Source organism: Arvicanthis niloticus, chromosome 5 (genome assembly GCF_011762505.2).
Source record: "Arvicanthis niloticus isolate mArvNil1 chromosome 5, mArvNil1.pat.X, whole genome shotgun sequence".
Lineage (NCBI taxonomy): Eukaryota > Metazoa > Chordata > Mammalia > Rodentia > Muridae > Arvicanthis > Arvicanthis niloticus.
The window spans coordinates 47,076,637-47,098,638 of NC_047662.1; the positions used below are offsets into that span (position 1 = coordinate 47,076,637).

Consider the following 22,002-nt stretch of genomic DNA (forward strand, 5'->3'; position numbering starts at 1 on the left):
ATCCTCAGAAACCAAGTGTTTGAGGCTTGTGTTGTTGGCTGCATTGTACGGTTAAGTTACCGTAAGAAAACAGCTATCTGGATTTTGGCTTTCTTTTTCATAGAGCTCTTAGTGAAGGAGTTGTCCTTAATTTTCTAATGGGCCTTGTGAGGGCTCACATCGATATTCATCTCAAATGTCGCCATCATTTTTTTTTTCCTGAGCAGCTGATACGTGTTTATCTTGTAATTGAATCTTGTAACAGACATGTGCTCCTGCTCATATTTTGTCTTAGTAAGATGCCCTTACCCATTTGGTTCTTTATCTGCTCTGTTTTGTGCAGAGTATTTCTGAAATTACTTCAAGTACATTTTGGAGCTCAGATGACAGATAAAAACAAATATCCTCCTCAAGAGTGGTGGCAATTCTTGTGGATTCCTGGTAGTTGTTTTGAGGTAGTTTCCAGTTGGCCAGGATTTTGCTCTCCGCCAGAAAAAGAGTACAGACTATGTGGCTGTGTGGTAGGTTTCCTAATTCTTAGCAGGTTTTTTGTTTTTTGGTTTTTTTTTCCCTCCACTAAAGACACCACAAATGTGTTGCTAACACTTCCTAAAGGGCCTGCTATCCTCCTCCATCTACCGGCTTGGTGTCTATGTGATGATACCATTTTAACTGATGTTACTAGTAACAATTTCGTATCCTTTTTAAAAAGAGGAAAGAGAGCAGTTTGGACTTACACTGATGTTACCTTTAGCTCATTTGCTGTTTCACAAAGTGAAACTAAGGCCTGTTCCACAGTGAATCAGCAGCCTCAGGTCTCTGGAGCCAGACTGCCCAACAGAGGCTTCTGCGATGATGGGCACTGTCTCTGCTCTCATTACAGACATGACTTCTGGGAATGGGAAAAGTGATTGATATATCTGAGAAACTAAATTAGTGGTTTTCTGTAATTATAATTGAATTAGCTATATATGCCTAATGACTACTGTTTTGGACATCATTGTTTAGAATATATCCCAAATTCTAGAAGAAAATAAGGTTTCTGAGGATTTTAGTTTTTGAAGAGAGCTCTTCAGTTCCACATTTGGAAATGGCTTATGGCTTACTTGTATTAAAACTCCAAAGCTTGCCAGACAGTGGTGGCGCACACCTTTAATCCCAGCACTTGGGAGGCAGAGGCAGGTGGATTTCTGAGTTCAAGGCCAGCCTGGTCTACAGAGTGAGTTCCAGGATAGCCAGGGTCACACAGAGAAACCCTGTCTCAAAAACAAAAACAAAAACAAAAACAAAAAAACAAAAACCAAAACAAAAAACACCTCTAAAGCTTAATTATGGGTCTGGGGTATAGCTAAGTTGATTTCTTTGGAGATAGGTTATTTTGTTAATTAATTCTGAGATGTGGTCTCACTGTGCAGCCCTGGCTGGTCTGGAACTTGCTATATAGAGCAATCTAAACTTGAACTCATGAGTGCTGGAATTAAAGGCATGTGCTGTCATGCCCAGTGTAGCTTGATGTAGTGCATGCCTACCATGTATGAAACCCTTAGTTCAGTCCCTTGTGACACATAAGCAAGGTGAGTCCCAGAGCTCTATAGAGTTGTAGACAAAGGAATCGGAAGTTCAGCGTCTTCCTTAGCTACACAGTGAGTTTGAAACCAGCCTGAGAGGTAGGAGAGTCTGCCTAAATAGATAAATGAATAAATAGATAAATAAATGAAAGAAAGAAAGAATGAATCATTAAATCTGCATGTGGTGGCAGCACTGTAGTCCCAGCATTCCAGAGGCTGAGCTAAGACCATAGTGAGTTCAAGTCCAGCCTGTGCTATGTAGTGAGATCTGATATTAGAACAACTTGTAGTGTCATAAGAGAGAATGACATTGAAAGTCATTAGAATGGGAAGAGAGAAACTAAGAATGTAGACATTTGTGATTTTGTCACTTTTCAGTTACGTGGATGGTGCCTGTGATTGTGTGTCCTGCATACCCTCTGCTCCAGCCTAGTTCATGTTCTGAGTCATGGACACGAGTTGTCAAGGGTCATGTAGTCTCACTGTTGATCTTTTCCTGGTACTGCACAAAGAGGCACTTGATACTTACAGTTTCCTTGATATTTACAGTTATAGCTTACCTATTATTTGGTTTAAGGTTAAACTAGGGCCCGTATGCCAACACTGAGATGGTTTTAGTAAATCAGAACTGTAACTTCAGGGCTGCTTATAATCATGACCTGGTCAGCTTGAGTCCTGTGACATAAAGACCTGGGGCTGCATTTCAGACTTAAAGGCTAATTATTTGAAGGTTAATTATTTAAATGAACAGTTTTTAACTTTAAAAGTCACCCAACATCATATACATATGTAATTGGAATAGTAATTTCTTTTTGTTTAAATATACCTATCTTCTAGAACCAACTGAAATAATTGTTTACTATCTAGGAGCTGGGAAAATATGGTCTGCTCTATTACAATGCACTGTTCATGATTCTGCCCACCCTGGCCATTGCGTATTTCACAGGAGATGCACAAAAGGTAGGCCTTTGAAATTATGGGTTATTTACTTACTGTTTATGACCAAAAGATGAAATTTTGGGTTGTTAGAGAGAAGTGTGCTTATTAAGTGACCACAAACTGAGAATTTACTCTTTAGGTCTTTAGCCTGCTGATGTCATGTTAACCTGTCTTCTTGGCATAAGCATTTTAAATATTAAAATGATTCATAATAGCTCTCTGTGCTAGTACAGAGAAAGAAGTGTTTACACTTAAAACATTGTTGATTGATTCATTTGTACATGTAATGTGTTTTGATAATATGCACTCTCTGTTATCCGCCTCCCACTTCTGTCTAATCCCTTCTTTCAACAAGATCCCATGTTACTTTCATACCTCTCTCTCTCAATCTCTCTCTTTCTCTCTCTTTCTCTCTCTCTCTCTCTCTCTCTCTCTCTCTCTCTCTCTCTCTCTCTCTCTCTCTCTCTCTGTGTGTGTGTGTGTGTGTGTGTGTGTGTATGTCTGTGAATGTTCATGTTCCATTGAGATTTGTTAGGTGCACTTGCAGGAGTATGGGTTATTTACTGGACCATGGGTTATTACCCTGTACTACATTTCTAAAGGAAATGATCTCCTTCCTGTTGCTGTTAGCTGCTGGTGAGTTCTCAGGGAGAGGTGGGGACTCTTAAACTCCTTTTTCATCCATGATGGATTGTTGAAGGGTCTGATTTCATGCACATTTGTGCAGGTAACCATGCCTGATGTGTGCTGATTATCACATGGCCATATCTTCAGAAGAGCTTCCCAGTATTTCTCTCTTCCCTCTGGCACTTAGATTTTATCCACCCCTCTTCCATGATATTCCCCAAAGCTCAGAGGGAGGAATTTTTACATTTTTTATTAATCTGCAAAGTAGGAATGGAAGAAAACTAACTCTGAAAAAATAAGATTCTGAAGTAGTAAAACTCCTGAGACTTTGGAGTTCTGTTTCTATGACAGCTGCCATCCTTGCTTAAATCCTAAGTACTTAGGATTGCATGGTACCTTGACCAGATGACTAGCAACTCATATAGTAGTTAACCAATTTTATGCAAAAATTTAATTAAATAAATACAGACTAGAATAGCAAAATTAATCCTAGAGAATTTTTTCTGTAGAATAAACCCACAGTTTTAAAAAAAACTGGTACAATTTTGTTATTTTACAAACTCATGAAAATTCAAAATTTTGCCAATGATCTGTCCCAAGATTCTGCTGCTTGAACCCAGGCTTCAGAATAAATATGTTGGTTACAATTTCTTAGGGCAGCAGACCGTGTATCAATGGGAGCTTGAACAGAAGGTTTTGAAATTAGACTACTAATAAATTCTTGAAACTGAGACAGAATCTTGGCAACTTATGAAGCGTTTTGTTTTGCTCTATTTTTCAAGACCATTCTTTCAAAGAGCTATTTCAGACCATTCTGAATATGAATAGAAGTTCTAATGAACTGTAGCCTGGCTATTAGCAAGCCTAAACATGGCCCCAAAGTCAAAATTGCTATTGTTTTGACTAACAGTGTTAAGTAACTCTTCTCTGGTTTTAAAGAAAGGGTGATGAGAAACTAAACATTTCCTGAATCCTATGATGTACTAGTCACTTACATGAAATATAATCTAGTTTTCTTAAGAGCTGTAGGAAGCTTGAAATACCACTATTCTGTCAGTGCGGAAGGAGTTCAGAGACATTAAAAAGCTTGCCTAAGGTCACACTGTTAGGAGATAAGTCTTCTTCTGAAGGCCTTGGTCTATAGTGGTCTGCTTCCTTCCTGCAGACTCTGGCCGAAGCAGACCAGATCTTGAGATTTAGAGCAAACGTGTGAAGGAAGAAAACCTGCCCCTCAGGACAGAATAGGTGGCCCCGTCTCAAGGCCAATATGCCCATGAGACAGCTGTAAGAGGTAACCTGCTTATGTACACCAAGGACTTAGCAGAGGCGGAGTTTCCATCAGGTGCTGACTACTCTCATGTAGCTACATGGAACCAATAGCCAGAGTAGATGTGTTTGCTCCAAAATGATGACAATTTTTATAGACGTTATAGCAGAACTTGTACATATTTCAAAGGTCAGTAGTAGTTTAATCCCAACATGCAGAAGACAGAATCAGGTAAATCTCTGAGTTCAAGGCCAACCTGGTCTATAGAGCCAGTTCTAGGACAGCCAGGGCTTCACATAGAAACCCTGTCTCAAAAAAAGAAAGAAAGGAAAGGAGAGGAAGGGGGAAGGAGGGGAGGAAAGAAGGGAAGGGAAGAGAAGGGAAGGGGAGGGGAGGGGAGGGGAGGGAAGGGAAGGGAAGGGACAGGAGAGGAGGGGAGGAGAGGAGGAAGAAAAGACCCCCCAAAATAAAAGTTCAGTAGTATATGTGTAATTTGAATGTTGTAATATGGCTAAATGTTCATGGCATGAAAAGTTACTTTACCATCTAAAATGGGATTAGATTTTTTTCCCTCTTACTCTTTGTTTTCTGTGCTTCAGGAGAGTACATTTGTATTGTCTTTTTATTGTTTTTTTTTTTAATGACACTGTTGGATATAGGTCAAGAACATATATTTTAGGACACTGATTTTGAATATTTTCAAATTGGGATAATGAAGTTGAGTATAGAAGCTGAGCTCACCGTTTTGTAGTCTCACCCCTCTGTGTTCTGCATTGACATTGTCTGTTTAGCTTTACTGTTAGTTGCAGCTCTTACAAAACCTGTATTAGGTGCAAATGGACTCTGGCCATGCTGTTTTCTGTAGCACTCTGCTTCCCAGCTAGTCTTGCTCTAGACATTGTCACGTAGTTAAGTGTTATATGTCTCACTGTTGGACTCAGGCGACAAGACAAAAGAAGAGGAGCTCAATGCCGCTCGGTCTCCCCGTTGAAGAGCATGGAGTCTTTTGTAGTGAGCACATCCACTAATGTCAGAACTCCACACTGGTGTAGGTTCTCAGGGAGAAGTGCTTGGGTCATCTTGGGATGGAAGTAGGTCAATTTTATCTATTTATTGGGGTTAAGGATAGATTATCTCATGTATATGTAGCTGTCAATGAACTAAAAACATAGATCATGTGAGTAATAGTGTGTGGTATGAATTAAATTTGAAGTTTAGTATATGATCCTAACTTTATATTCTTAAATCTTATATTCATGAGACGAGGCATTATTGTATTTTATTTCTGAGCATCTTCCCTGTATTAAAAAGATTCTGTGTTAATTTCTCTTGAAAATGTATAAGAAATATAGCTTAACATTTGCTGCACAGGGAAGGTATCTGGTATGAATCTAGGCGGTGTAGGATCTAGCACCAAAGTGCTTGCCTGTTAGAAAATCTCATATGTGTTCAGATTAGGAGAAATTAGTGTGAGCTGCACAGCAGTATTTACTATTTAGGTAAAGCTAATTCTTAACCTATCTCCCTCAACAGCCACCAACCCTCCTCATCTTGATAGGTAAGCCTGGGTGGCCTAGCACTCTCTGCGTCAGGGTGGCCTTGCCCTTAGAGCAGTCCTCTTGCCTCTATCTCCTAAGTACTAGGATTGCAGCTGTGTAAAACCACACCTGGCTGGTTCTTGGTTTTCTTAGTCACCAGATGCAACAAGAAATGCTTACCTGTTTGGAGGTTTGTGTTAGAACAGTGATTGGTGGTGGAGCCAAACTTACCTAAGGTATCCTTAGGACCCATAGTATACTATAACACATTTATTGTCATGTTATCAATCACGTTTGTCACAAGCCTTGTTTAAATGGGTCCACAGTAAAGTCTGGGGTAATGTGGCAAATTTTAGGTGTCTAGTAAGTTGGGATTATTGTCAGTTTGTATCTTTTATGGGCATGCTTTTCATATATGTGTTTGTGAATAAATGTGTATATGTATTCCTACTTTCTATAGGATAGACACCTCATGTGTAAGGTACTTTAAGCCTGTTTGCAAATAAACTGTTAGAACTTTGTACCTAGAAGTCATACTATACCTGTAGGGTATGGTGCATTGTAGCTTACAAGATGCTTTCACATAAATAACTTTCCTTGATCCTCAATATATACCCTGAAGAGGGTCGTTATCCTTTTTACAGAAGTTAGGGGAGTCTCAAGTGTAACGCGAGCCCCCAAAATCCCTTTTCGCCCGCGAATAAGGACACGGAGGCAGTAATCGGGTATCACTACAGACGAGGCTTTACTTCTTGTAACAGCAAAAGCGGAAAGACAGAAGAAACCGGAAGAGGCTCCCTTAAATACACCCTAGAGTGACGTATTCACTTTTGGTTGGCTGTTCGTTCACCACCCAATATGCCTCGGGATTGGCAGTGACTAATGGCCCGCCTATCAGCCTAGCAACTGCGCAGATAATTGTATAGCCACTGCTAACAGCAGCTTCCTACATCTCCCCCTGTTTAAATTATTAATATGAAACAGCCTTTTGCCTATTAAATGTAGTACCAAATAAGATTCGAACTCAAACCCGATCAAGCAAACTCCATCTTGGGGGGGGGAGTAAGCGATCAAGAGCTTATAGCCCGAAGATTTTTCCTTACCCTTCCAGGTGCCATGGAAACCAGTCCTCTGGGTGCATGGGCTAAGGAAATATAAAGAGAATTGACACCCATCCCTGTGCAATGGAGTATATATATAGCTCCCAGGAGTGCAAGGGCTGTCAACCTATTATCTGGTATCACAATTATTTAGGCAAGAGCTGACTGGACAAGACTTCTCATCTACCCAGTGCAAATGAGCCGAGCTCTTGGGGTGCATAGACTGAGAATGTCTCTGTCATAGGCTATTTTTTAGCCTAGATCGTCAAATTTGAGGGAGGGATGTTTGCTCCAAGGCTTGCGAGTGCTTAGGCTTTTAGCTACCTTGTCACTTATTTTGCTGGGCTCTGAGCTTACAAACCAACCATTTATGAATACTAATTCACATCATAGAGCTGTATATCAAGCAGGCCTATTCCCGCTCTTTGAAAGAAAGAAAGAAAGAAAAGGCAGAAGAAATTTATTTTTAATAAGTAAAATCTCCACGGGAAACAGGCTCCTTCCACACTCCATCAAGGCTGGAAATCCGGATTTGCAATGGCTGCTGTATCTGGTCCAATTTCCCATTTCACTTTCCTTTTAAATAAGCAGAAAGATCATGGCTTTAAGTAAATGCATCATTCACAAATCTTAGAGGTGTAACACCTGGATGTGGGGCTGTTGACACAGCTTATTTGAGCCACATCTGTGAGCCCCTTCACATGGGCTAGAGCCAATCAACTCTCTGATTGACCAAAGTCTATTTTAAGTCTCCATAACGATGTACTGAGATGGGCACAAAGGTAGGCACATGCACAACCAAGGCTAGGTCTAGTGATCCATTCTAGCCTTGTGCTAAAAAGTATGTAACATTCTTATAATCCAAGATATCAGAATTATTCTGAAGGTTGGATAACATAAAGAAAAATGAAGGGTCTACACACACCAACACCGGTTGTGTAGATGTATTTCCAAAACACCTTACTAATTTTTAATGTTATTTAAATGGCTAGAGATATTAAATCTTGTAGCCGAAACATTTTGCACTTTATGAAACATATTTAACAAGACAAAGGTAGATATACCCCTTTTTTAACATTTAAACAGTGACTACAACACATAAATTGTGTTGAAGCAAGATAAACTCAAGAAAATATATATATGATTTAATTTAGGACTTACATCCCTTTGAAAACATTAAACAGAGGTTTTAAATCCTCTTATGGTAAGCTTAAAATGAGGTTTTAGTCAAATAATATCTCTTAACAACCTTTAAAAATTATTGAGAGTAATTTAAGATTAAAGTAAACTATTTTTCTTTGCATGTACACTCATAGGCCAGAAGATGGCGTTAGATCCTCACCACAAATGGTTGTGAGACACCACGTGGCCGCTGGGAGTTTAGCCTTTATATTTTAAACTAAGTCCAGCCTTAATGGCTGAAGTTATTTCTAAAGTCAAATTGACTCAAACATTGAAAGACACTGTCTTTGAATACCTTTTTGAAGTAACAAGTATTTTAAAAATTTTAAAAGCTCGCTATATTGAAGCGATAGTTTGTAGAAAAAATTTTCTTTAGAGAAATCCACTGGTAAAATATAATATACACCAAAGGATTTAACCTCTTATCCTTTTTGTATTAAGGCAACAAAATTTGTACATATATGTAAAATATAAAACATTACCCATTTTCTGAAGCAATTATTTTTTAACAAATATTGTTTCATGGGCTCTTAAACATTATGAATAAATTTATTACCTATAAACCTTTTACCTTTACCAAAAATGTAAAGGAATGGTATAAAAATATTTTTTATGTAAACATTTATTGAAATGGCAGCTGGACAAGACAAGTTTGGCTTTATAAAACTTAAATTTGAACTTTATTTTGGATTAATTTAATAACCAATCTTTTTTGTCCCATGAGAATATCAGATAAAAGCCAATTTTATTCTCTAATAATTGTTACACATATTAAAGGAATCTAAGGAATCTTATTTTTAACAACTTTGAATATAGAGGAATTAAAATAATTTGAACCATACTCTATCAGCAGGCACAGCTATACTTATGGAGGGAAGCAGGCATAAATTTAATTTCTGCAACATAATCATAACGTTTAGCCCACAGACTGTTGAAAAATCTTTGGTCTTAGGTTTACCCCTCCTCTCACAAGAAACAATGAGAACAAAAGACAAATTCCCTTAAGCACATTTCTAGGGCCTGGTCTTTAGACTCAGAAGGAAGAGCAGCCTGTGTGTCTTAATTCAAATGTAAATGTACTTAACCTCCCTCTGCCTGCCTGCCTGTCTGCCATTTGCTTTTATTTAAACCTTAAATTTGAACTAAAAACCTCTGAAATAATTTAAGATTTGATAGAATCCACAGCGATATACTCAGCCTTAAATGGCAAGGGAGTCAGCCGAGATCTTGTAATCTAGCTTCCTTCTTTGTGGTCTTCCGAAGATTCCCGCTTCTGCAGCTGCGTCTGCACCACGGGGGGCCAGTGCTCCGCCGTCGCTCCGCCATTATGGCTGTAGCAGCCACGTGGGGACCCAAATTGAATTGTTTCCACCTGTGGAATAAACACAAACAGCTTCCCACCCCGGGCCACAGCACGCTTCTAGGCAATTTTTCAGTCTCCCGTTGCCACGTTTCGCCGTTGCCGCCGCGAGCGGTTTCGCAGCTGTCGCGCGCGGTTCCGTCTCTGCGGCGCGCGGTTCAGTAAAAATCCCTTGTTCCATCACTGGCATCTGTTCTAACTTGTGCCTCCCAAGTGCTGGGATTAAAGGCGTGAGCCACCACTGCCCGGCTTCCTCTGTCTGCTGGACTGCAAGCCGCGCAGACGCCTCTGTAACTCGTCTGACCCAGGCCCTGTCGCAGCGTCTCTGTTCCCACAGCCCGAGCCGAGAAGCACGGCCAGGGACCCTCGAGCCCGAGCGAGCCGCTGGCTCCGGCCGAGGTCGGTGGGGCTGGGCTGAGTGACTTAAGATTTTAGCACAAGCGGCTGCTTCCTCTTCGGAGCTGCCCAGTTCTATGGAGTCAGGCTCCTTAATGAAGTATAGGGGGGTCCCTTTGACCTCCGTTCTCTCTCCGCCATCCGGCGGAGGGTCTCCAAGCTTAATGGACTCTGCAGTAGTCCGTGTTTCCTTTGAACACTCCCTTTTATCACCAGGCCCTTTTTGTAGCCTGCCAACACACTTTAGTTCTGATATGCCCGAGTAGCCACAAAACAATTGCGATATGAGCAAGAGTTTAATTAATGAAGTGGCCACAGTGGATTTAAATCCGCTTGTTAAGATTTCTATTTTAGACATAACTTCCAAAGTGTGTACCTCTTATCCTGTAGTTTGTTAACCCGACCCAAAACTTGGGTGGTCTTTACGCGGCACCTTGACGTTCCCGGGTTTTTGGCACCAGTTGTAACGCGTGCCCCCAAAATCCCTTTTCGCCCGCGAATAAGGACACGGAGGCAGTAATCGGGTATCACTACAGACGAGGCTTTACTTCTTGTAACAGCAAAAGCGGAAAGACAGAAGAAACCGGAAGAGGCTCCCTTAAATACACCCTAGAGTGACGTATTCACTTTTGGTTGGCTGTTCGTTCACCACCCAATATGCCTCGGGATTGGCAGTGACTAATGGCCCGCCTATCAGCCTAGCAACTGCTAACAGCAGCTTCCTACACTCAAGGTTGCACAGTGCTGGTGTTTAGAGTGGAACCTTTCTGATGCCTGCTGAGCCCTGGCCTGTGTGCCTGACTGCGTGTGTCACCCATAGCCATCTGCTGCACCTGCTGTAAGATCGGCTCTATTTGGGATTTCTTATAGGACAGTGTCAGAAGCATCAGTGCTGGTGAGCGAGTGAACGAGAGCAGAGTCCAGAGCATTTTCATTTTATGACAATCAAGTGTTTATGTGCTGGTGCTTCTCTAAATAGGAAGACCACATTCCTGCCTAAGTAGAGTGTTGACTCCAGTAGGTGAGACAGACTGTACACATCATGTAGTAAGAGCTGTGGAGAGAGATCAATCAAAGAAGGAATGATGAAAAATATGACTGGGGAAAGTAACTTTATAAGGCTCATCCGAGCAGACTTGGAAGTGAATGGACTGAGAGACAATTTGTGTTTCTCTGGAGAGTGACCTGGGCAGCAGTAATAGCATGGTCTAAGCTTTGAGGAGAAAGTGCTTAGCACTGTCTAAATTAGCAGAAGCCAGGATGTGGGAGAGGGATTCTTAGTAAGGTGGGGAAGGAGCCTGAAGATGCATTCCAGGTAGAACTTACCATGCGCTCAGGATGGCTGCAGACGTAGATCCATGGTTAGAACACGGGCAGCTGAGAAGCCAGAGACCCAGGGAAGCTTTGCTTTTCATGAACAAGAAAATTAGAGCCAAAGAGGATCCAGCCTTTGTTCTAAGACTAGTGCTCTCGATCTCCCCACGGTCCTGCTCCAGGCCGAGTTAGACTGAGATGTAGACACAGGCCTCTGGAGTTTCCGGTAGGAAGAAGTCGTGAAGAGTTTGACATAAATGGTGCCCTGCAGAGAAATTTGAATAATGCAGAAGACTAGTAGCCTCTGGTCCCTTTGCTGATCATTACCTGACTTTGGGTAGGTCCCCTCTTTGCCCTCACTCTGCTGTGACACATGTAAAATGAGTCAGGTGATAAAATGTTCACTAGGTACAATGCTTTCTGGAGCAAAGGCATGCTGGTGTGGATACTAGGCTCTGTTCCAACAGCTGGTGCGAGCTCAATGTTTTTGATAGTCAGGACTAATAACTGCTCTCAGCACTTGATCCCAGAGCCAAGTAGTGCAGGGATGGTCACATTTTCTTTGGCTATTTAAATAAAGAAACTATGGAAAAATAGAAACCAATAAAGTATCCAAAAAGTTTTTATCCATGTCCATGGGAACAGGATAAGTATATTTTTAATACTCTAATAGTAAGTATACTTTAATACTACTATGGAACCATGCAAAAGTACTTAAAAACTATACTTTATAAATTGAACAGTAAGAAAGGTAAAGTGTTCTGTGATGGATCCTAAATTTAAAAATAACTGTAGAAGACTGAGACACCCCAAAGTTCTGTATAAATTACAACACAGAATCCAACTGAAAACTCATCCCAGGAAGCATATAGTGTAAGTGCTGACCAGAGCAGTCTGAGAAATCAGACTTGTTTTGTGTGGTTCTGCTCCTCCTTTTTTCCCTTCCTCCCACTTTCTTTCTTATTTACAAAATCTTGGGATTACTAGAGAGGTAAGGACCAATATATGTTAGCACTTAGTTTTAGAAAAGATACATCGTACAAAAATACTCAATAAAAATGGCTAGCTCACCTGAGAAGCAGAGTAGAGCTGGCCCTGGTATCATGGGTGTGGTGAGTTGGCTCCACCCGTCTACGGCTGCAGCGCTTGGGAAAGCTGGGCATCATGGTGGAGGTGGCCCTGGTGGCATGTGTGCTGGAGAATTGAGAACTAGTTCCACCCCTGGCTGTGTAGTATGGTAGAGCTAGCCCTGGTGGCTCCTGCTCAGGAGAGCTGGCAGGCTGACCAACTCAGCTAACATCCAGGCCCAGATCCAGGGCTTTGAATTGGCCCATCCCAACATCTCTTCCATCTGTGAACTGCTAGAGCTTACGAAGGGACCACTCCTGTAGATCCAAAGCTGCAGGATCTTCATGACGCAGGGCAATAGGGAGCCCTGTAATGATCCAGTATTGATAATGCAGCAAAAGGCTGAGGCCTCGAAGTAGTGACTCATTGAAACAAACATTTGCAAATAAAGCTATTTGGGTAAAAGGGTATATATACCGTGAGACATGCCACGACACACCAATGACACACCATGGCACATCACAGCTTCCATGGCAAGATGTTTTCTTTTTTAATTTTTTGTTTTCTTTTGGGAGGGAGGTTGCAAGGATAGAGGGTGGAAATGGAGGGAGGGAAAGATGAGTGGGATTTAATACATGATGTGAAATTCACAAGGAGTAAATCAAAAGTTAAAAACCAAAACCAAAACATAGCTAGGCTAGGTTTGCATCTATAATCTCAGAACGTGTGAGGCTGAGGCAAGAGGATGGGCCTGACTTTGAGGACAGCCTGGCTAGCAGTGTGAGTCCTTCTCAAAACCAACCTACCAACAGAAGCTCCCAGAAGCTCCCCAGTATAGAAGCAGGAGTATCAGGAGTTCAAGGTCATCCTTGGCTACATAGTGAATTTGAAACTAGACAGTACTATATAAGACCCTGTCTCAAAAAAAAAAAAAAAATCTTAATAACATAGGTAAAAACAGAATGGGTATCATTTGACTAGTGACTTTCCAAACAGACAGAATAGGTGTGTTTATGCTGTGAGCTGCTGCCTCCAAAAGGGAGTGCTGCAGCCAAAGCCAGCACTGAGAGTGGCAAGGCTTGTTAGCTTCCTGGCAGCACTGCTGGGTGTTCTCTGGTACCTGTGCAAGAACAGCCTCCTGCTGTGGATCTCACTAGGCCATTGCCATAGGTCGCCCAGTGCTTTGACTGGTATCTTCTCTGTTGCCACTGGAGTGGCTGGCTCAGTTCAAGGAAAAGTTGCTGTCCAGGTCTAAGTAATTGCTAAACATTACTCTCATGGCTAAGGATTGAAGTGTTTTAGGCTCCTCACTTAGTCTGTTGAGACTTACTGATTTTTTTTTCCTCCAGGATCACTCTGTGGACATACAGATTGATTTTTATTTTATTTTATTTTATTTTTTTTGAGCTCCTGTAGTATTTTCTTCACATACATAGAGACACAGCTCTTATTTTTAGGGTTTGGTATTCTTATAAAACAAGTGTGTTGTTGGATCAGGAATTTTTACCTCCCTACTCTTTCTCAGTTTGCATACTCTTTAGCTATCTTTGTCTTTGAGGCTGTTCCTTTTAAAAAATAGGAGCAGTGACTCAGTAGGTAAGGTGGGGTGTGATTCGTTACTGCATACAGGGTTAGAGCCCTGAGGGAGAGAGAAATAGTGAAACTGTCCGGGTACTAGTTTCCTATCTAAGGCAGGAGCAGGGGGCAGAGGGAGAGAGGGAGCAGATGGTTAGCGTATGGTGTGGAGTACACTGCCCTTGGCCTAACTTCCCTCAGGTGGGGAGAGAACTGTGGAGATCATTTGTACTGCTAGTATCCTCCTGCCTTGGCAAGTTTCCTGGCAGTTTACTGCTGGGTAAAGACTCAGACTTTTTTCTCAGTAGTTTTCAAAGTAGCATGATATCATTCTTGCTCTTCTTCCTTAAATATATTGTGTGTATTTATGTACTTCACTTATTCCATGACATTCCAAAATGTGTACAATATATATTGATTATATCTATCCCCCACTCCTCCTAACTTCCTGTGAACACTCCCAAACATACTCTCTTTCCACCATCATGTCCTTCCTCTCTCTCTGTCTCTCTGTCTGTCACTCTTTCTCTCAATTAATGCTGCCTGCTGGAATAGTGACTGCTCTTGCTGGCTTGACTTTGTACAGGGGATCATATTGCAGAGGGTTCATGAACGCCACCTTCATAGATGCTCCTTTTTCTGCCAGTTTAAATAACCCAAGCAACTAAAGAACAAAGATTTCTTTTCAAATATTTTTATTTAACCAAAAAACTTATTCAAAAAACAAAACAAAAATTTCTCATCCAAACCAAGTGTGCCTGGTTTCTAGAAGTGGTTAGTTTGTTTGCACTTTGCCTTTTGAGTATGTGACATTCCTGGACTTGGAAGTCTGAATGACCTAGCAGCCCTTGTAGAACTGGAAACTTCCTTCAAAACAGAACGACACTTACGGAAGCATCTTGTGTAATCTGTAATACCAGCTGTCTCTGAGCAGATTGAAGCCTGCAGGCCCTCGTGTGGCATAGCTCCTAGTCAGTTTTGTACCACACATGGCATGACCAGGCAGGCCACCCTCTTCATAATGTTCTTTACCAGTTTTCTCAAGAGGTAGAAGCTTTGTTTCATTTAAAACATTTTTGTTTTTTTTTTTTTGACTGAGGAAGTTCATAGTCATTGTGCCATCTGTACTTTCTATTTTTAGGAAGAATAAAAGTTTGCTTACAAACTGACCACTGAGAGATCACAGTGGAGGAGCCCAAGAGAGCAACATCTCTGTCTATATTCCGGACATAGTTAAAGTGCTGTTCTATTCTCTTTGTTGGTCCTCACAAAAGGCAGCTGGAATGGGCTTTTCCTACTTCTGTAACACAGAAGTCAAATAACATGTCCATGGCCTCTAGAAAGATAAGTGCAGAGTCAGAAGTTGAATTTCTGCCTTTTTCATGGATGGTGGCAAATGGGGAATTGAACCCATGGTCTTATGTTGCTAGGCAAATGGTCTGCCATTGAGGTACACCCCAGCCTGAACTACTATCGACTTGCTGATCTAATAAGAGTTTCTACATGGAGGCATAAAGGAGAAAATAAGATGCATTGTTTTCCCAATAGTGTGTGTTCATGCAGTGGGAAGAGACAAGTGGTCTGAGAAATTCCACCCTTCGGGACCTCGATTTAGATAAAGACTAAACAAAAAAAGGAAAAGAAAAAAGAATTTCAGAGTGAGGATGGAGCAAAGTTATTGTTTGCTCCGTGCTGTCTGGAGAATATCTACTGTAGTAGTGCTTTCAGTTGTGAATGGTCAGTTTATAAAATATAGCAAGCAAAAGTGAAAGACTCAGTGGTGAGTAGTAGATAGAAGAAGCAACAGAAAGCAAAACACTGAACCAGATGCTCTCAGTGTCCAGCAGAAACAGCTGGAGTGGCCCGATTGAGACAGACACTGAGGGTTCACAAACATCCAGCAGAAATGGACTGGGAAAGCTGAGACAGTTCGCTGGAGCTCCTGAGTGAGCTTTCCTCCAGGGATGTGTTACTGTCTAGGGGTCTTAAGAATTAAAAGTCAGAAGAAACTCAAGTGCAGCAAGCAGCAGCGAGAGAAATCTCACACTCAGTAGGCAGATCAGTCTGTGAAGAAAGGCTTCACTGAGGGCGAGGAAACACACAGCAAGGCACACAGAAAGACCCTCTACAAAGCAGAGGAAGGACTCCAGACCTGGAGGTCCAGTCTTTCTTGAGACTCCAGTTTTTAAGGATCTTTGAGGGGTTCTCTTTTCCCTCAGTTTCTCTAAATGAGAGTTGGTCAGTTTGAACAAGGCAGGGTGGCTAATAGGCCCACAACTTTGGCAGAAACATGGCCTTTTCCAGACTTGAATAGTTTAGCAGTCCATCACTGAAGGGCCCGACTGGTAGGAGAAAAAGCCAGATGGGCCTCTGTTTATGTTTGATATCATAGGATAAACAATAATGATCATTGTGTTAAATGGTTCACCTTCTAGCTGTTTGCAAGGACAGTGATTTTGCTCTTGGGCTGCTTTCATTGTTCTTTCCTCTTCCAGGTACAGATCTGTCTCTGCACAAGAGGCCCTGGAGTCTGGAATAGGAGAGGCTCCTTAGCTTCCAGGGTCTGCTTTAACAAGCTTACATACATAGCATATGACAGTTTAGCAGTCTAATGTACATTATATTTAGTGAGTTTATAAAGAGAACCCAGAGAAAGAGAGATAACAGCCATTAATATATATTAACAGTATATATATATGATTTTGGGGCTCTTGAAGTTACATTTCTCAAAGGATGTAGTTTACCAGGTTTGAAGATTGTTGGTGCAAAAACAAAGTTTTACCTTACAGTGAATGAAAGGTACTTTATTCTAGAGCCAAATTTCAGTGACCATGGCCCAGGACACATATTTATGCTACTCCAAATATAATGTTCCAGTGTGGAATTGGTGTCATGAAGTATTATGGTTTTATGAAAAAAAGTAAGTCATAAATCAGGGCAAGTTTAAATGTATTATGGTGGGCACATCAGGGAGGCGTTCCAAGAAAATGTGGGAGGCTCACAGTTTCTCTCATGATACTTTAGCTTTTGTGTTGGTGAAAGCTAGTGGTCTGCTACATTAATAGATTCTAAAATGTTGTTATTTGGTAGTCATATGATGTTAGTTCCTACACAGAGCTGGTTTAAAGCTAGCCTGAGACAAGATAACTAGCCTCTGGACTTGCAACATCCCAGCCATCCCAACTAGTCAGAAGTTCTAGTCAATAGGTCAGTCTTCACAGACAGAATTCTTCCAGGAATTGTTCTTGACAAGATTAAGCAGTGTTTACAGATTAATTTTTAAAAATTAAGTAAAAAATTAGCTGAGAGTGTTGATACATATCCTTAATCCCAGCGCTTGGGAAACAGAGAAAGGTGAGTTCTAGATCTGCCTGGCCTACATAGAGTTGTAGACTAGCCAGGACACATAGTAAGACTTAATCAAAAAAGTAAAAGATATATAAGCTTATTTCTCTTGGATTATCTTTTATAAACAAAAGTATGAAGTGATTTGGAGGGACCTTGTTCAGGTTTACTTGAGGGAGGAGAGCTAATTTGGGCAAACCCAAAGATTACATGGATTCTGGCCCAAAGCAACAATCCATTTGTTGTTTTCAAAACCTGTGTTTGAAATAACAGGATTTTAGCATCTTAGCAGCTGTGTTGAAAGCTTTGACTCTTACACAGCAGCAAATGTAGAACAAACCATAATGGCTTCTTTCTCTTTCCAGTCTCTCAGTTTCCCTGGTTTTCTTTCTTGCTCAGTGTAGATGGGATGACCAGGCTATAGGGCAGGACACACACCTACGAGCAGGACAACTGTGTGCTTCTGAGTTTAGTGCATAGTTGAGACGTTAGTAAGAAGTAGCTTTTATTGTCCTCCCTTCCTCTCTCCCTTCCTCCCTCTCCCCTCCTTCCTTTTCTCTTTCCCCCTTCCCTTCATTCTGTCTTCTCCAGTGCCCTCTTGTGGCAGAGGGAGCAGGCCCTTGCCTGTTGTAGGGACTGCTTGGGTCATATTTATCCTGCAGCTGTGTCTTTAAGTGGTTGCTTCTTGTCACAGTTACAGCCAAAGATCTATTCCTGTGCTAAAGCCAGAATACAGCAGACTGACTTTCTTCAGGAGCAAGCCAAATACCTAGGGAAAGGAGCAGGGATCCCAGGAGAGTTCTTTGGCACCTTTGCCTGTTCATTATTGGAATAAAATCTAGTGTTGCATCTAAAGAGAGCCTTAAGGCTTGGAGTTTGTAAACTCAGGCCTATCTGTATTAGTTCAGTGACCTGCTGTTAGTTGAGTGTTGTCTTCTGGGTATAATAAGACCTTTACTCTTCATCTCACACAAGTGTTCCGACAGCCAAATTGCAAGATATGGGCAGAAGGCCCCATAAATACCAGACAGTACTTCAACTGTTTTGGTTTACTTTCAACAGTAGCAAACATGAATAAACTGTCCTTAGCACAGTGCCCCAAGATGTCAGAATTGCACACCCACATTTAGAGCTGAGAGAAGGAGCTCAGGGGTATAATGCTGATGACTTTTCCCTTACAGATGAGTCATATGCTCATGTGTGTGACTTATAATTAAGGATATTTACTGAGAATGTATCTAAAAACTTGTAGAAAGCAGTCATCGGAAGACAAGATTTTGGAGGGGCCAGAGAGATGGCTTAGAGGGTAAAAGGTACTTGCCACCAAGGCCAGTGGTCTGAGTTTGATCCCTGGAAGCCACATAGCAAAAATTGGAACCAACTTTCCTAAATTTTCTTCTGACCTCAACACATGGCATGTGCATTCTCTCTCCCCAAATAAGTACATATAATTTTTGGAAGGGCTGGGGAGATGGCTCAGTGGGTAAGAACCTGATTTTGGATCCCTAGCATCCATGTACAAAACGGAATTAACAATAGCAACAGGCAGGGCTGTGTATACTAAAGCCCAACCTGAGGGGGAGAGACAGGTGGAGCTCACTGGCTAGGCAGCCTGGCTAAAACCGGAGCTTCCAGGGTTCCGTGAGAGACCCTGATTCCCAGCGGTAAGCTGGAGAGTGAGAACATGGCCTCTGAGGTCTTGCTGTGTATATGTCTCATACACAGAGCAAAATATTTGGGCAGACGCTTCATAAAAGAAATACTAATATTAAGTAAGCATGTTAGAAATACTCCCTTGTTAGTCAATAGAGAAATACAAATTAAGATTACAAGAGACCACTTACTGCTTTTGTGGGTTGGTCCCAAACAGTTCCAAGTGTGTCAGAATGCAGAGCAGTGAGAATCCCAGTCAGTGCTCGTAAAGATGTAAAATAGTGCACTTTGGAAAACAATTTGGCTGTTTCTTATAAAGTAAAGATAAACTCATTATAAGAAACCATCAATCTCACGGTCCAAGTGTTATATAAGATACATGAGAATGTGGCCACAGAGGTTCACTGCAGCTTTATTTTAAAGAACAAATTATGTGGGAAAAGTACAAATGGAAGTCTCTTGAGAGTGATTCAACAAACTGTATTATATTCTCAGAGTGGAATGCTGTTATAACTGACAGTATGGATGAGTCCATGACAAGGTTTGCAGGACCGGGATTAATCAGAGTTATGCCCGCACAAGGAGAAAGACTCAGAAGAGTTTGTACTATACAGTTGATCTACCTGAGGCTGTTAGACAGCAAAGCTGTCCTAGTGGTACTGAACTCCAGCCAGTAGGGACCGTTGGATCCCTTGGGACTGGAGTTACAGATGCTTGTGAGCCGCCTTGTGGGTGCTAGGAATCAGGGCCAGCATGAGATTCTTGGGGAAATTTGAATTTCTTTGGGGCCCATTGTTTTAATAGTCTAATTGTCAGACTGAGAGACACAGTGTGCCTTTAGAATATCTTCATTTCTGCCAGGCCTGTTATGCTAGGAGAAGTACTTTAGAGGTGTCCAGGGCTAGAAATAAGGGTCCTTATTTGATTGTGATGAGCAGGGGAGGCTTAGGTTGGGTATAGAATTGTCTCATCTTACTTGTAATAGTGACTATGTACTTTACATGTCTTGATTATTGTCGTTATTATTTCATATTGGAGGCTTTTCTTTTTATATGATAAACCTCCAAAAGAAAGAATCATGAGCAAGCTGGGTAACTGCTGTTCTAGGGATGTGGCTACATAAACGGTGGGTTCCTGTTGTAGCTCGAAGTCTGTAGACATGCTGCAGACACAGTTGGGAGGTAAGAACCATAGAGAAATACTGAGGACCATCTAAGTGCTTGATCAGCGGCAGCCTCAGGAGCCGTGAGTTCCTGACAGGTGAACGGGAGTCACGATCACAGGAAAGGCATTCTAGGCCGAGGTTGACACAGATGAGACTTCATCTTGTGCTTTGTGAGCAGGAAAAGCCACACACTAGTATTGTAGCAGCCACAACCTGGAGTTTAGTTGGATACAGGGAAAGTTGGAGCTGGACAGGTTGGCACAGAGATAAAAGCTGCAATGTTTTTCACATTTACTTAACCCTCCTCTGATGAAAGATGACCCTGCACTCTTTTTGGGTTCTTAAAATTTGGCTTTAAACAACCAACAAAAACAACAGAATAAGAGCTTCCAAGGAGGAAAAAATTGATTGACTAGTTTTCTTCAGATGGGCTTCTGCTACACATGAAACGGCTGTGCTTGAGCTTCTGTGCACTACAGTGGGGTCAGCAAAGCCTTTGACTGACAGCCACCTGCAAAAATGGCACACTTAGGTATGACTTGTATCGTTAAGGAAACATCATTTTCTTTAGTAGCAGGATGGGGAAGTTAAAAATCTCTTCTGTATTTCAGTTTAGAAAGGGGCAGATCTGAAAATTGATTCAAGTACTCATATCTACAATTCTATTTTATAATATACTATTTCAATGAATTCTTAGAGAATTTCATATATACATAGAATTTATTTTTATTATGTTCATTCACTCTTCCCCTCCAAACCCCCCACTTCTAATTTCTTTTTTTACAAATTTATTTAGCTTTATTTATGGGTATGTGTTTGTGTGTGTGTGTGTGTGTGTGTACCATGTGTGGGGGTACTCATAAAGGTCGGAGGAGAGTGCCTTATTCCCTGAAGGCATCCTTTCAGGGAATCGAACTCAGATCCTCAAGGAGACCAGGAACTGTTCTTTATCGTTAGACCATATCTCGTCCCCCTCCCTAACCAAGCTCATATTCTCTCTGCCCTTTTTAGGAATAACTGACTCAGTCCAGTTTATTTTGCCCATATACTCACAGATGTGGACCATCCATCAGTGGACATGCCCTTAAAGAAAACAGTCTCTCCATCCCCCAACATTTGAAACTCCTGAGTATTATTCTCAGTCCTTGGAGTGATGTAGCAGTCCTTGGGGGTGACAACCGAACAGAAGGACTTCAGTTAATGAATGAGAGCTGTTTGGAGGACCTGCTCTGAAACCCAGTGCTTTCTTGTGTATTACAGGCAATGGAGTTTGAGGGCTGGGCCGACACCTTGTTCCTGCTGCAGTTCACCCTCTCCTGTGTGATGGGGTAAGCCTTTAATACATTCTTATCAGATCATTTCCTAGAGAAGTAGGTTTCAGAAATTGTTGTAGAGTTACTCTCCCTTGACTCTGAGTGTCTTGTTCAGTTTCATGAGTGTGTCACCTTCTAGATCCTGGTGGCTTCACATCCCTGTGGGAATATGCTAAACTGATGCCAAGCCACGCCCAGATGGATGGAGAAATGAAATGGATATTTATCCACCATCTCACTGTGTGATAACAGCCACTGTATTTTCATTTATATCATTTCATTTTCCTCAACATTGACATCTGACATATGTCATTAGCCCTCACATACAAGAAAGCAGACTCTGAGCTTAATTATCTAAGTTTGCTTGGTTAGTGATTGACAGTAGTGGCATCTCAATTTGGGGCTGCTTGACTTCTGTGTAGAAGGGAAGAGGGTCTCTGTAGTTCCCAGCTGTGTTTTCTTTAACTGGTCAGTTTGGTTGCAGCTCATAACTTGACAATGAGACAGAGCTTCAAAAGCCTCCATGATCTGGGCCTTGGAAATGTTGTGGAATAGTTGTTGAGCAGGCCTGCCATCTCTTAAATTCTCATTTTGTTTTCTTCCATTATTGAGA

At 41.5% G+C, this 22,002-nt stretch overlaps 1 protein-coding gene across 1 annotated transcript in view; it reads left to right on the forward strand.

Annotated features, from left to right (window-relative positions):
* Nucleotides 1–22,002, forward strand: part of Slc35d1 (solute carrier family 35 member D1) — a 48,303-nt gene that overhangs the window by 7,644 nt on the left and 18,657 nt on the right. The window contains exons 8-9 of the mRNA XM_034503687.2: nt 2,415–2,507; nt 21,337–21,404. Coding sequence (XP_034359578.1) covers nt 2,415–2,507; nt 21,337–21,404 — 161 coding nt within the window. The remainder of the gene's footprint in view (nt 1–2,414; nt 2,508–21,336; nt 21,405–22,002) is intronic.